The 15,160-nt window shown below is 45.8% G+C and overlaps 1 protein-coding gene across 1 annotated transcript in view; it reads left to right on the top strand.

Annotated features, from left to right (window-relative positions):
- UBAP1 (ubiquitin associated protein 1) overlaps nt 1-10,185 on the top strand; it is a 185,183-nt gene extending 174,998 nt beyond the window's left edge. Inside the window, exon 7 of the mRNA XM_086960297.1 lies at nt 9,046-10,185. Within this exon, the coding sequence (XP_086816423.1) occupies nt 9,046-9,186 (141 nt within the window). The 3' untranslated portion in view covers nt 9,187-10,185. The remainder of the gene's footprint in view (nt 1-9,045) is intronic.
- Nucleotides 10,186-15,160: the final 4,975 nt, after the last annotated feature.

Raw genomic sequence — 15,160 nt, 5'->3', positions numbered from 1 at the left:
AGGGTGACATTAGTGTGGTGTAATAGAGAGGGTTTCAGATGATGGGCGGGAGCGGTCTGTGATGTATCCACATTCTCAAGAATATTAGACTGGTGGACCATTTATTTTCAGGTATGCGAGGAATTTAGGTGTGTGGCACTAGATGTGCTGTGAGGCTCTGTGTTAGAGATGGGAAGTGCATTAGGAGTAAATTTAGAGAGAAGAGGAAAGATGAGCAAAATTGTGAAAACTAGAAAAAGAAAATGAGGGAGAGCAAATTAGGAGAGGAAACATAGACAGAAGACATGAAAAGGGGAGAGGAGAAAAACATAGAGAAAGGTGAACAGCAGAATGAAAGGGGTGGGAAAAAAGTGGATGGAATGAAAAGATGAGGATCATGTAAAGAAGTGAAGAAAGGAGAGCAAACAAAAGGAGAGGCGAGAAAAAGGAGAGTTAATAGAGAGATTATCGTATGGTGAAGATTGGTAATGGAAATGGGGAAGACAGCAAGAAGGAGGTGAGAATAAACAATTTGAGAATAAAATAATATAGGGGGAATATAGAAGGGAAGAAAGGAATGAGGAAAGCAGATGGGGAAGAGAACACGCAAAAACAAGGAGACGGTGTAAAAACATGAGGGGAGAGAAAGAAAGAGGAAAAGGATAGAGAAAAAGTAAGAGGGAACTAGAGATGGGATGAGTTATGTGAATATGAGCGGGAAGAGGACAAGAAATGATTAGAAGAAGAAAGAAAAAGTAAAGAGGAGATCGAAAGCAAGAAAGTGAAGAGGAGAAAGAAAAGAGCAAGAAAGAAAAAGAGGAAAGGGAGGACAATGGCACAAGGAACATGAAAGAGAAGAGAATTGGCAAAGCACCATAAAGCGGAGAAAATGAGTAAGAGGACAGGTAGAAATAAAGGAAAGGAAGAAGCTGATTGCAAGACTAGCATCTCCAACTGCTTTTCAGCTATTTTAACACATATTTTGTGCTCCATGAACGCAATTCCCTCCTGATGCACCCCCTTCACACACATCAGTACATTTATGACACAGAATAAGTAACTACACTCCTTCGCAGTATCTATTTTCGCATTGTGGATCTGCTGTTGTCAGCCCGTCTGTCTAGGCCAATTTCTAGTCCACGCTTCACTGGCTTGTAAAGGCCTTTATTATCCTAACCTATATACACAAACAATTCTGTAATAACGTTCTATTTTTATAACCATGTGCAGCACCTAAGTCAACGGTTGGTAAACTCAAAGGCTATTCCAATTGGACACCTTAAATTAAAGCTGAGTCTTCAAATTGAGTTTTTATGTTGAGCCTGATTGCTACGTCACCTAGCATTACATTTCAATGAGGCCCCAGATTTTGCTCTGGACTACAACCAGATTTAATTGTTCCAAATGGTGCTTGTTTAAGTGGCGCTGTGCCATAGATCAGAAAATAACAAACTTTGTGAAACTGCACTTTTGCACATAAGGAATGTAACGGTATCAGAGTTTTCTATTTATCAGTCTGTAGCATTCCATATAAACCAGATATGTATGACCCGTATCACTGCTACTGACTGTCTGTTCTCTGTGGTGCATGCATTGGCAGAATATTTCTTTTTTTGGGGGGCGGGACGTTTGAAATGTCTTTTGTAGCTTCCTAAGAAGTTATTATAAGGACCTAGACTACACTGTCAGGGCGAAGGGATGCGACGCAGGTAATATTGCAACACAGGCCATTTTTTAAACGTATGCTTACACAATTTTGTACAGTCTCACGCCGTCCTGTCAAGCGTCACGCAACAGGTGTGACGCTCACGCATATCAGTGCGGTGATCCGCACTGAAATGAAATGTCACGCATGTTGCCACCTGCTGCCAGGCGAGCCACCAGCGGCGCCTGTCACTGTGCCCGTGGCTCGCTCTGTTGCTCCGGGAGAGGTGCGCCTGCTTCCATCGTGTCCCACAGTTAACTAGACTACTGCTGCAGCTCTCAGCTCTGAGAGCGCTACAAATGTATCGTAAATAGTGCCGTCACGTCCGGTCGGGAACAGGAAGTTAGTTCGGCGGGGGAATCTGCTCACAGCCTCTCTCATGCCATGATGGCAGGCCGCCCGCCGCGGCCGCAGGTAGTCCGGCCGCAGCATGAATCGATTGTGGCTTGGGCGGCCCGGCCACCTGCGCCCCGCAAACCAGGCTGCAGCAGCAAAGCCCGCCGAGGTTGTGATCTGGATTCCTGGCCAGCGGTTCAAAAAGGGTGAGATCGGCTGCCCCGGCGGGTGAGTGAGGTCTGCTGCCCACAGGGCGAGAGAGCGAGAGAGGTCTGCACTGCAACGCTGGATATGTTATGCAGCTGCGGATCGGTGATAGCCGCATCTCTATAGAAGTCGTTAGGCAAGGTGCGGCCCGTATGAAGAATGGCGTCGCAAAGTTCCTAAGCAGTGCCTCGTTTGAGTTTGGGTAATGAGTGAATGTTATGCTCCCGCTTCCCTTGCTTTGATAATATAGGCTTTTGAGGTTCACGCATTACAAACTATGTAACTTGTTAAACGTCTTTCAGTACAGAAATGTTATGCTCTGTCCACTGCACTGTTTATCAGGACCCCCGCATCACCCTTTACTCCGTGGTGTATGTTCCCTTGAAATAAAATGTATGTATGCCGTGCAAAGAAATGGACGTAACATGGGTTTTGCTCCGAGTCATGGCCTGCACTGATATTTTTTAACTGTTGACAATAAATAAATACATTGTCCGCCATTCAAAATCTAAAGTCTCCGCCACACAAAGGCAATGCACTGCTGCACGAAATGTAAATTGCCGATAAAGGCCTTGGCTGTCTCCGTATTTTACTACCAAAGTGAATAGTTCTGTTAGGGCTTCTTCCTCAGTGCAAGCTTGCACGTTGGTTGGGGCAAGAGAGCTGTATATCCTTTCTCCTATTTTATTATTAATTCATGTAGGTATCTGGTGGAGGGATGGAGGTGGTCTTGTGACCCCTTCACACTGCTTAGCCAATAGGCAAGATGGAAGTTATGGCGTTCATGGATTAGCCTGATGAATGGGTAATTCGTTGGTGCGTGCTTCATTGGCACTCCAAGGGGAGAGTGAGCAGAAGACGGTCCCTTGCTTTTATTTGCATAGTATGTCAGACTGTTCATTAAAAGAATGTTGTTGTTTTTTTACTTTTAATAATTGGCGTGATAATCAATATTATTTTGGTGTCATTGACATGGAGTGCCCTAGCGGTGCAAACGTCATCGCTTAGCTACAACTCATCATAGTATTGTATAGCCAGGCCTTAATTGCAGCTGTAGATCTTCCTGTGTCTTCGACATTGCACAGATATTCACGTTCCATTGCTTGTGCTGGATAAAACTGCAAAAATAAACAAATTCCAAACTTTGCATACTCGTTTGCAGGTGTGTCACCCTCTTCCCAGTGATATATCATTTCTCCTGTCATGCCAGCTTCTTTGCATACCCTTCTTGATCCCTGTTTCGTCCGTCCGGTAGTTCTCAGATACAGATAATAGCCTGGTGCCGCCCTGAGGTCCAGCTGCGAGGGTTTCCTTTAAACGTGGGTAAGTGGGTAAAGAGTTGATTTGGGTTTTGTAGAGCGCAGCTTCTGCCCGTGGGCTTCTTGGCGCTGCCATCTGCTTGAAGGTAAGAGACGTGCCTAAAGTCTGCCAATAGTCTGACCTACAAGGGTAGAGTAAACAGCCAGGTTTTAAAGAGTTTCTGAAAATAAGAAAGTTAGGCTGATTTCTCAGATACCATGGCATTTGATTCCAGAGACGGAAAGTAGCATGGTGAAACTTGTGCCACCCCAGGAGGCTTTGTGAATTAACAGAACGGACACGTTCCTAGATTGGCTGATCGAAGCGATTTATTAGAGTGTACCGGAATATTTTATTTTTAAGAAAAGCAGGGCCAGAGTTATTAAGCGTTTTGTGTGCCCTGCAGAGCGCTTTGAAAGCTACTCTTTTTCTTTTTTATGGGGAGCAAGTGTAGTTCTTCTATAGCTTTAGAGATTGGTTCATATGTCTTAATATTTTTAACAGCTCTGACTGCGGCATTTTGCAGTCACTGAAGTTTTTTAAGATGCCCTGCTGAGCACCAACATAAAGGGAATTATAATAGTCCAACTTTGATAATGCATGATAAGTGACCACTGTTTTCTGCATGTCAAAAGGGAACAAGCATTGGCATAGCCAATAGGTCTCGCATTTGGGACCTTATAAGTGTTTAGCCATGCAACAGTTGGTGTTGTTTCACCAAGGATATTCTGCTGCATAAATAAATACTTTTAGAGTCCAAAAAACGAGACCTATGAGCTATCCAAATCTTTTTTTCTTGTACCATAGCCATGATTTTCTTCTGAGCTGCCACCGGTCTGCCCTGTTACAGCTGAGAACTGACTGTACATCACATAGCAGTCTGTCTTCCCACTGACTGTAAGCTGTGTTAGTAGTTGCTCGCACCTGGGTCAGGTGATTGATTGCGAGAGCCACTGTGGTGCTTGCCAACATAACTTCTCAGTGTGCTAAGTGAGTATCCGAGTCAGCAGAGCTTGTAGTGTATCTCTGTGTGACAAACTGTGAGTGGGGTGATGGTGCCACCAGCAGGGTTTGGCAAGTAGTGGGCGGCATGCAGGACCAGACCAGGGCGCACTGCTCAGTAATACAGCTTGTGGATTATGATGCGACTCGTCCTTGTTGCTCAAATGGGATTAATTTCTGAAATGTATATATTGCTCTTGTCTTCATTGCTAGATTTTGCTTGCGAGAAAATGTCACTCATAGTCGTTGAAATGTCACTCATAATTACACTGAAATTAAGAAAATGTCACGCATAGCAATCTGAAACCTTGGCAGCTATGCTCACGCATACACACATTCAAATACACATACACTAGTGAAGGCTCGCCGATACACAAACAATATGTACATGCTCTCAGACATACACTTAAGGTGAAACTTACCCGAGGCAGTCCTTGACATGCACTTCACGAATCACTATTCCCAACTGCCCAGATTCAGTAAAACGTGCACCAGAGCGAGGCTCACACCCTTATGCCCAATCAGAAGCTCAGATAGGACGGAAGGCTGTCCTTTTCCATTACCGTGGCTTCTGATGGGCCATAAGGGTCTGTGAGGGACAGGCTCCTATTCACCATTTTCTGACATGCTGGACTGCCTGAGGCTAGTACAGCATGTCGCCTGATATGTTTTGCATCTTTGAAAAGACGGCCTGGAACAGCCCATACCTGACATGCATAATAATGCCCCGGGGAGCCCTCCTCTATTACAGCTTTTAAATACAAACAAACGATTGGTAAGATCGTTTCATGTAAAAGCTGTAATATAACAATTAGGTGCAGAGTAAGGCATGAGGGTTTGGGGAGTTGCCGCCCTGTTGTCCCCTATAAAGGACAACTGCATACAGGACCTTTCCGGCCGTAAGGCTGTGCTGAGGGGGCCCCCTGGAGCTTGGGGGCCCCCCGCACCGAGGGGGCCTGTGTTACGCCGTGCCATGCATTCTGATGTTCACTTTTCATTGTTTGGCGCGTCGCCCTCCCCACCCGGTTCAGAGCCATTTCTTGATGTTTGGGGCACCACGTGCTATGTCTTCATAAAGGCAACCAGACCAAATTAGATTTTTTTTTCCACATCTTTGGCAGTTCTAAAGGGAGTAAGGGATAGTGGATTCCCCTAGAGGGAACTGAAAAAATAAACCCATTATAGTAAAACCTTTTGGGGGGAAAAAGTGCTGTACAATTATTTTTTTATTTTTCTAAACATAGCATCAACAATAGTTTTGTTCTAATAAGATCACCAGCTTTCAGGAACAAGCAGAGTGAACCTATTTGCAGTTTGTAGTGGAAAAGTGCCTGAAACCCATGGTTGAGCCTGCAAAGCTATACTTGTCTGAAAACTAGTCGAAGTTGAACTTTCGGATATGTGTCATTTATGGAAGTCATTGATGGTTTCCCCCATAAAATTAATAATTAAAATCAAAAACATACAAAAAGACAGAAAAAAGTATAAATATCTGACCATGTTATCTTCTGTAATTTCTGACCCGGTGGATGATTTACAAATGTAATGTACTGTTTGTTAGACCCTTCTGGTCGCAGCAATAGATAGTTGTTTGTGGATTGTCTAGAAAAGAGTGATACCCACAGCCTGCAGCGGAGACACAGTTTACAATGATTTTGCATTGTATACCAGCCGTGCAGCAAATTCGTATAGTAAAATCTAATGAATGAGAAATGAGTATGAAGGAAACCTGTATCTTTTTGAAATGTGTACAAGCTACTGAGTTTAGAATTAGCGGTTATTTGCATACTTCTATGCGGGGATGCATACAATTCATACTATTCAGCGTTCCAGCACTTCTGATAAAGAAACTGTACTATGCAGTTTCCAGAACTTAAATGGGTCGTATTAGCCAAAGATTGAGGTTTGCATGGCCTTTTGGGTGAGAAAATGTAGTGCCATGCACACAAGTGAAATAAAAGGAACACCTCTAGGTGTATGGTTTTCTTAAAAATGTCAGGGATTGTGATAGTTCCCTCAGCGCTCAATGACACCGGGCTAGAATACTGTAGCCAAATGAAAGCACAGTTTTGTATGGAAATTTGCAGGCATTGTAGGAGATGCTAAGCTTTTGTTTTTTGTTACCCTGGAGTCTTCTTCATCCGAAGTGCTGATAATGGCAACAGTGTGGGGAATTTATTTTAGGATGGCTCATAATGTCTTTCTCTCAATTGATTTTTATGATCTGCACACTGGCATTGAAGGTTAGAAAAAACGAAGGGCCTAATTAAGAGTTTGGCTGTCCATAGGAACACCAACTTGAGGTTGTGGTGCAGTGGCAGTCGTGGACCGCCGTACCAGTGGTCCACCTGCCGTATTATGACTACGGCGGTCAGACCTCCATAGGACAGCTGCAACCGCCAGAGATCCATGTTCCCTGGCATTGGCGCAGCGGTCTTGAGGCTGCAATATGCTTGGTGGTGGTCTGCCGCACCACCAAGCATATTATGAGTTTCCTGACCACCAGCAGTCCCATGGCTGTTCTCGCACCTTGAAAATTCTGGCGGTAAGGTCCCTTAGGGCTTAAGAAAGGATGCAAGAGGGCTCATGGTGTGCCCCCGTCTGCATTCACCCACAGTTCCAGCACGGCGTGGACTTAAGAGTCCATGCCGTGCTGGAACCCACTGTGGCAGGCTCACAGCTCTGCCTTCCTAAGGCACTCCTATGAGCCTTTGAAAGGCAGTACCCAGATTACAACTTGTAATCCAGCATGTCACCGCCCCCCGCTCCCACACCGCTGTAGTCCTAAAGAGGCCATAAGATATCAATGACCTTGCCTGTGCTGATTTCCACAACGGCCTGGCTGCCAGAGATGCTGCTTCCTGCACCTCAGCAATGTGAGAGACCGCTTAACTAGATGTTGAGTATCTTCATTTGGAATTCACAAGTGTTGGAGAAATCGTTTAACTGAACCAACAGAAATTTGAATGTCTATTGAGCTTTTCTAATCGATATTAAATTTCACAGCCATCCAGTAAACATACACTCTGGACAGTTGAATTTGTCACCAATGACAGTGGATGGTTGAAAAAGTTAATACTACTAATAAATGACCTCATGTAAATCAAAACTCAGCAATAACTGTTGTTAATGTAATTTGAATATCAAAATAATAAACCCATGACTTGCAAGCTGTAAAGCCATGTCCTCTTCAACCACTTTACGTTCCATTCACATTCCCTTTATCACCAAACAACACTCGCATCAACAAACTGCATAATTCAAATGCCCTTTACATTCATTCACCCACTGGACTGAAACACCAATCACACCCGCAGCCAACAACATTATATATCATCTGCCAATAGCCACACACCTTGTTACAACCGTTAATCGTGGTTGCTGCCATCATCTGTGTACCACTCCTACCTTGACCATCTTCCTTTCAAGACTCTTGTCAAAGCAAGCCAGGGTTAAGCTTGACTACCTTGTCTTGTCTCTCACTCTAAGTCCTGACTAATACGTGTTCACATGACTAACACCACCGCATGGTCGCCGGCTCAGGAAGGCTCGTCTTTCATGCAGCTTTAGCGCACTAATGGCACTAAATCCAACTTCTTTCGGTGTGTATAAGCAAGTTGAGATTGTTTGAGAATGCACTTGTTGCCCATTCCCTGGACAGTGTGCGCATATCTATATTTGAACACTGTAGAACAACATTCTGGGTAGACTCAAGCTCCTTAAAGAGCACTTTCAGAAGCACTATGGGCCTTAGAAGTTGATGCGTAGGATACTCTGTCAAAACATGGCTAACGTCTCTCCCACTGATCAGTGCATTGACTGATAGGTACCACCATACATATTCACTTGTAATATGAAGGACGGAACATCTGCCTCGTTTTAACTGAGTAGAAAGGTAGCAAGTCAGTAAAAACACGATGGCTCAAATCTAACTTGGGAAGTTAGTCTTTGATTATGATATCACTTCCCAAATCAGATGGAACAAATGGAAAGGCTACACAGTTAAAGTAATGGGGCATGGAAGGTAGGTATCCATTGACAGTCTTTTGAAGGCAGATACTAACTCTTATTATTTCTGCTCCCCTTCAGCCAGTTGCACAGAACTTCACTTTTGTATATAAAACAAGTTTGAAAACACACACCAGGCTGAGATGAGCAATGGGGACAGTAATATCTACTCTCCTGCCTCTCTAATTGCCTCTGTAAAATCGAATGACTCTTTGCTATGTTGTACGAACGTGCTCGGTCAAGTGATGAGGAAAGACTCCCATGCAAAAACTGGAGGATCCTTCGCACCTCCACCGATGTACAACCCGTTGACGTCCTCTGCACTGCAGAGGGATTTCTAACTCTGGATATCAAGTAGTTGTCACCTGCAATACAGGGGTTAAAATATGTCTTAGTGTCTGTTTTTTCATCCTGTGGTCATTTATATATAGTTTCTTCCAAGCCTTTATTTTTGCATCCTTTAAAATATCGGTCTGACTTGTAAACCTTTTGTTTCTCTTTTTCTTTAGACAATGGCGTTCCTTCAGCTCTTAGGTAAATTTAAAGAAATGGGCTTTGAACAGAAAGACATTAAAGAAGTCTTATTAATACATAACAATGACCAGGAAAAGGCTTTGGAGGAACTAATGACCCGTGCTGGCGGAAGCTGAGAGTCTTGAAGGATCGGAGCATATTTCATGGGGATGAATCCAGCCTTTGTAAACTGCTAACTTAATTTTATTGTCCGAGCGTCTGATGCCTTTTAGGAAGGGATATGCCGGAGAAACTGTTTGATATTTTCATTTGCCCTTTTTAGAGAATTGAACAGAGTCCATGCCTGTCTGTGGAAGTTACTTACAGTGTGCTGTACCCAATGACGAAAACAAGAAAGCGTCCGTTTTCAGACATCGGAATAAGATTGCATGGCCGTTTACTTGAGATGTATGTAGCCTGACAACATGCTCACTGTTGAGGAATCCTGCTGAAATGGGTGGAGAGGGCTTTTTCGCTTGGGGTGAAGTTATTTCGGATCCCTATATCTGGCTTATACTTGTTATGGGCTAACTTCTCACATTGAAAAAAGTAACATTACCTTCTCTTGCACAGATTGTTTTATTTTGACATTCATAAAACATTGTCTGGAATTGTCCTATTTGGTTTCTCTGCCATGAATTCCACAGTACAGAGCCTGCTGGACCAGCCTGTTCATGCGCTTGCTAGGATAGCGCCTATGGATCAAACCTGTATCTTCATTTTCTGCAACCTCAAAGAAACGTGGCCTGAGAGCATGTCCTTTGAACTCCTGTTGCTCTTCAGTGCTCATCAGGTGTTTTGGTTTGAAGAGATGACTTTTTCTTGACGAGTTGGTCTCGAAGTTAAACAGCCCTCTGGAAGCAAAGGGCTTTCCTTTCAAGCACTTTCCTGAAACAAAGACTACAAACTCATTGCAATTTATTTTTATTCACACTGTACTAGATTACTTTATATATCCAGTTACATCTTGTGCTAGAAAACCGTTTTTTGAGGGTTTGTTTTAATAGTACAAAGTGTATAATGTTGTACATTGTTAAAGATGGAAAGCATAAAATATAAGCAGTCTTGATAAAACTTTAACTTGCTAATTATTTTGATTCTGCTTAAAGAGGTACTAATAAACTCTAAAATGTCAACCATGTTTCCTCTTTAAGTTAATGATTTTATAGGGCGCTGTGCTTATCCATATTTGCAGTATCTACTGAGGCAGATGTGCATCGCAACCCAGCTCCTGGTTCTGGTAGTTATTTAAATTTGGTCCTGCAATAATCCTGTGTGTTGAATTAGTAAAGAGCCCCCTCGCTTTTTCTGAGGCTATGATGGATATTACTAACTGCAGATTCCTCACTATGTCAATTCTCCCAGGTGCCAGACTAGATCCAGAAAACGTCTGCAATAGCTTTTTTGCCTGTTTTTCCTGTCGTAGTTTATGTCCTCCCTGCCCGGTTCTTTCCCAGCTGTTACTGCCCCCGTGCCCCCTCCCCCCTGTCTGTTCCAGCTCCCCCCCTCTCAGCTGCGCTCCCCTTCCCTTCCCTATCTAATGGCTGCCTCTGCAAGGGTGTGCGAGCAAGACCTCTGACCACCTGGCCAGAGATCTGCTCTCTCCCCCAGCAGCTCCACTGTTGTGCCGCTGATCCCGCTTCACCTCTGCTTGTAGGTGTTCGAGGCCCTTTGTCTCTGTTTGTGCCCGTTTTGTTTTGTCCTTGTTAGTGTTGGTTATTGTGCCTTTAGTGTCTTGTTATTGTGCCTTATTCCTCTTTTTGCCTGTTTTTCTGTCTTTCCTGTTGTTCCTGTTTGTGTCCTCCGTGCCCGGTTCTTTCCCTCCGCTTCTGCCCCTGCAGTCCCTCCCACTGCTGGTTCCCGCCTCCCAGATGCGCTCCCCCTTCCCTATTTAATGGCAGCCTAGTGCATTGAGCGTGCCAAAGGCAAGGCCGCCTGTGCCCGTCCACTACCCGACCGCGCCCAGCGCCAGGGACCCTGTTTATCCGACCTCCCACCGCTACGACTCAGCCGCCCTCAACACACTCAACCCTAAAATTAACAACTGCCAGCTGTCTAGGCCGAACACCACCCATGGCCAGATCTCCTGCCGGCACTCCTTCACCATCCTCCGCAACCTCCGGAAGTATATTTTCCTCAACGAGCACTCACTGCACAGCCATGCCTTAGAGATCTGGGACCTCTCCTTGACACCCTCTCGCCAGAAGTTATCTTCTTCATGGAAACCTGGAGAAACACCTCTGACAAACTCAGTCTCCGACATTCCCACCGCCATTCCTGACGGTTACAAGAACCTGAAGGTTTGCCAAGGAGGAGGCCTCGCCTTCGCACACAAGAGCTCCTGCCGACTCTCCAACTCCAGCACGAGCGACTCCACCTCCACCATAGAACGAACACATTAACTTCCAGATCCAGACCACCCTAGCCTACAGACCCCCCACGCCCCTCCTTCCCCGTGCCTTGTACTTCGCTCACCACTATCATCGCTGACTCCATCCCACCCCTTGCCATCGTCTCCATGGACTACATACTCATCGGAGACCTGAACTTCCATCATGACAGCCTCAGCGACCCCCAACTCCCCCGCCCACCTGGTCAACCTTGCCAGCATTGGACTGAGAGCTTGTCATCACCCCTACCCACAAGGCAGGACACACTCTCGACCCCATCTTCGCAGGAGGTAACAACTGCTTCAGCCACACCACGCACCCCCTCTGGATGGACTACCACTGCATACACTTATCTTTTAACATTTCCACCGCTCACATACCCACTCAACGCCCTCTGCTGCACATCTTCCACAGAGCTGCCACCGCCATAGCACCTGAGCTACAACGCACCATCCACCCCTCCTTTGAATCTGGCGCTATCCCCAACGACTGGAAACACGCAGAAATTTAGCTGCCACCGCCATAGCACCTGAGCTACAACGCACCATCCACCCCTCCTTTGAATCCGGCGCTTTCCCCAACGACTGGAAACACGCAGAAATCGAGCCGCCCCTCAAGAAACCCTTTGCAGACCCGACGGACCTGAAGAACTAACGACCCATCTCTTTCCCTTCGCAGCCAAAGTTACTGAGAAGATCGTCAAAGCCCAGCTGACAAACTTCATCGAAGAGAACACCCTCCTCGACTCCTCCCAATCCAGATTCAGCAGTAACCACAGCACCAAGACTGCCCTCCTCGCCTCCCAGACATCCACACGCTCCTCGACCAAGGCCACACCGCAGCCCTCATCCTACTGGACCTCTCTGCAGCTTTTGACTCAGTCTCCCCCCGCACTCTTGCAGCCAGACTCCACAACGCCGGCATTCAGGGAACCACCGTAGACTGGCTCCGCTCTTTCCTCACTGGCAGAACCCAAAGTATTAGATTCGTACTTTACCTCTCCGAACCCAAAGAGATCTGCGGAATACCCCAAGGATAATCACTCAGTCCCACACTCTTCAACATCTACATGACCCCACTCGCCGCCCTAGTCAGACAGCATAGGCTCAGCATTAATATCCTGCCCCGACGACAACCAGCTCATCCTCTCCTTCACAAAGGACCCTGAAACCACCAGACTCTGCTTCCAAGAAGGAATGAAACACGTTGCAGCTTGGATGAGAAACAGAAGTCCTCTTCCTTGGACCCACCGCCTCAGCTTGGGACAACTAATGGGGGCCCACCGCCCTCTACAACACTTCCCCACGGACCTTGCCCGGAACCTCAGCATCATACTCTACTTCTTCCTCACCATGACCCGACAGATCAACGCAGTCGCCTCCACTTGCTTCAACACCCTCTGCATCCTCCGCAAGACCTTCAAGTGGACCCTCTCCCGAAGCCAGAAAGAAGTCACCCACTTACTCATAACAAGCAGACTGGACTGTGGAAACGCCCTCTACGCTGGAAACAGCAAATCCCTGCTACGCAAACTCCAGACCATCCAGAACACTGCCACCAGACTCTTCCTCGGCATCCCTCGACATGAGCACATCACCCAACACCTGCGAGACCTCCACTGGCTCACCGTCTAGAAGAGAGTAGCCTTGACGATACTTAACCACGCCTACAAATCCCTCCACAACACCAGACTTAAATACTTAAAAAAAAAAAGTCTACTTCCACGTACCCAAAAGAAACTTCCGCTCCGCCGACCTTGTCCTAACAGAAATCCTGTACATCTGCAGAACCAGAGCATGTGGAAGAGTCTTCTCCTACATCGCAGCCAAAGCCTGGAACAAGCTCCTGGTCAACGTCAGATGCTCCCCTACCCTGCACACCTTCAGGAAGAACCTCAAGACCTGGCTTTTTGGCTGACTCTGAGCTGCACCCTCGGGTCTTGAGACCCTCACGGGCGAGTAGTGCGCTTTAAACTCTGATTGATTGCGTGCGTGCAAGTAGATGGTCCTTTTGTTATAACTGTCCCAACAGGATGCACGGAAGCATCACTTCTGTATACAAACTGATGTTAGCTCCTCTTTTTCCTCTCCTTTTGAAAAAGAATCTGGATTTCCATTGCTACTATTTTCAGTGCTTTACGAGAGCCCTCCTCTTAAATTATATTTTGGCAAGTGTGCATGTATGTCAGCCCAAAGACAACTGGCTTCAAAGATTGTTGCGTGTGCCAGAAGGCCATCTGTTAGAGAGCCTCATAATGTCTGTCTATGGTGCCTCTACATCAAAGATAACGAATGTTCCTTGATGCATCCAAGAGCCATCAGGGAGTGAGAAGCCTTACTCTTGCTGAGCACTTCAAGGGGGATTGGTCCCTGCGCAGACCGCCTTCGACAGGTAAATTGAAGAAGAGGCACAGTTGAAAAAGAAGCAAAGGAAAAGTGGGATCTCCCTCCTGGATTCCTTGGGCAAAGTTGCGGGTCGGTTAATCCTGGAGCGTCTCCAGGATTGGGCAACCACGAATAACATCATGACCGACCTGCAATATGGTTTCCAGGAGGGCCTTGGCACCGTGGAGCAGGCTTTAAATCTAGCTCTTTTGATTGGCAAGTATGTAGGAGTTAAAGTGGCTAATTTATGTCTAGTTTACGTCGACCTTAGCGCAGCTTTCGACTGCGTCATCCATTCAAAGCTGTGGCTTATACGCGGCGAGCTGGGGGTCGAACCCCCTCATCAAATTCCTCCGTGAAGTCAATTCTAACGCCTCTGCTTGCGTCAGATATGGAGTGAATGGAGAATTATCACCATCTTTTGCTGTTAATAGGGGGGTTAGACAGGGCTGTGTCCTGGCTTCCTTCTTATTTAATCTGTATACAAATGGCCTAGAAGTGGCCATGCTTGAAGGGAGTCGGGACCTTCCAATATTAAGCATCGCCCTATTCCTGCATTATTATATTCAGATGATTCTGTTATATTAGCAAGAACACTCAACCAACTCCAACTACAAATAAGTACTGCAAATGTATGTCTTACCTGGGTTTAGAAGTAAATAAAAACAAAAATGCATATTGGGCCTAGGGCAAATAAAACCAAACCAATAGTTATTGATAACGTCCGGTTGGAACGAACCCGGGAGTACCCATACTTAGGAATCTTAGTGTATGACAAGTTAAGTTGGAAGCAAGGCTTAGTCAGTAAAAAATTGCTCGTTCAGAGAGCAACTTCAGCCCTAGTTTCCTTTTCAAGGAAATTGGGTAAGCCCGCTGCAACGGAATTACTAAAAATCTATTATGCTAAATGCCATAGTGTAGCGACCTACGGTGCAGGGGTCTGGGGGCACGCACCAGTAGAAGCCCTTCAAACAGTTGAGAATGGGTTTATAAAATATCTGCTGGCTGTACCTCAAAGCGCCCCTACGTATGGTTGCCACATTGAGCTGGGAATCGATTATCTGACCGATAACATCAAGGTTCAGCCGATCCTTTTGTGGCACCGTGTTTGGACCAAAACGCAGTGCCACCTAACCCGCTCACTCTTAACAGACTGCTTGGCCCTAGATAACTGGCATAACATTCCATGGCTCCGGTATGTAAAAAACTTTCTATGTGATCTGGATTGTATAGTATATTTCCGGGACCCATCAACATTGATGGACATTTCCAGAAAAGCCCTGAAAAAACTTTGCCTCTCGCATCTCAGGGAACTACGATTGGCACAGGAAATAAGC

Source organism: Lissotriton vulgaris, chromosome 3_1 (assembly GCF_964263255.1).
Source record: "Lissotriton vulgaris chromosome 3_1, aLisVul1.2, whole genome shotgun sequence".
NCBI classification, from domain to species: Eukaryota; Metazoa; Chordata; class Amphibia; order Caudata; family Salamandridae; genus Lissotriton; species Lissotriton vulgaris.
Note: the sequence above shows the minus strand (reverse complement) of the source record. Positions and strands in the feature narration are given on the sequence as shown.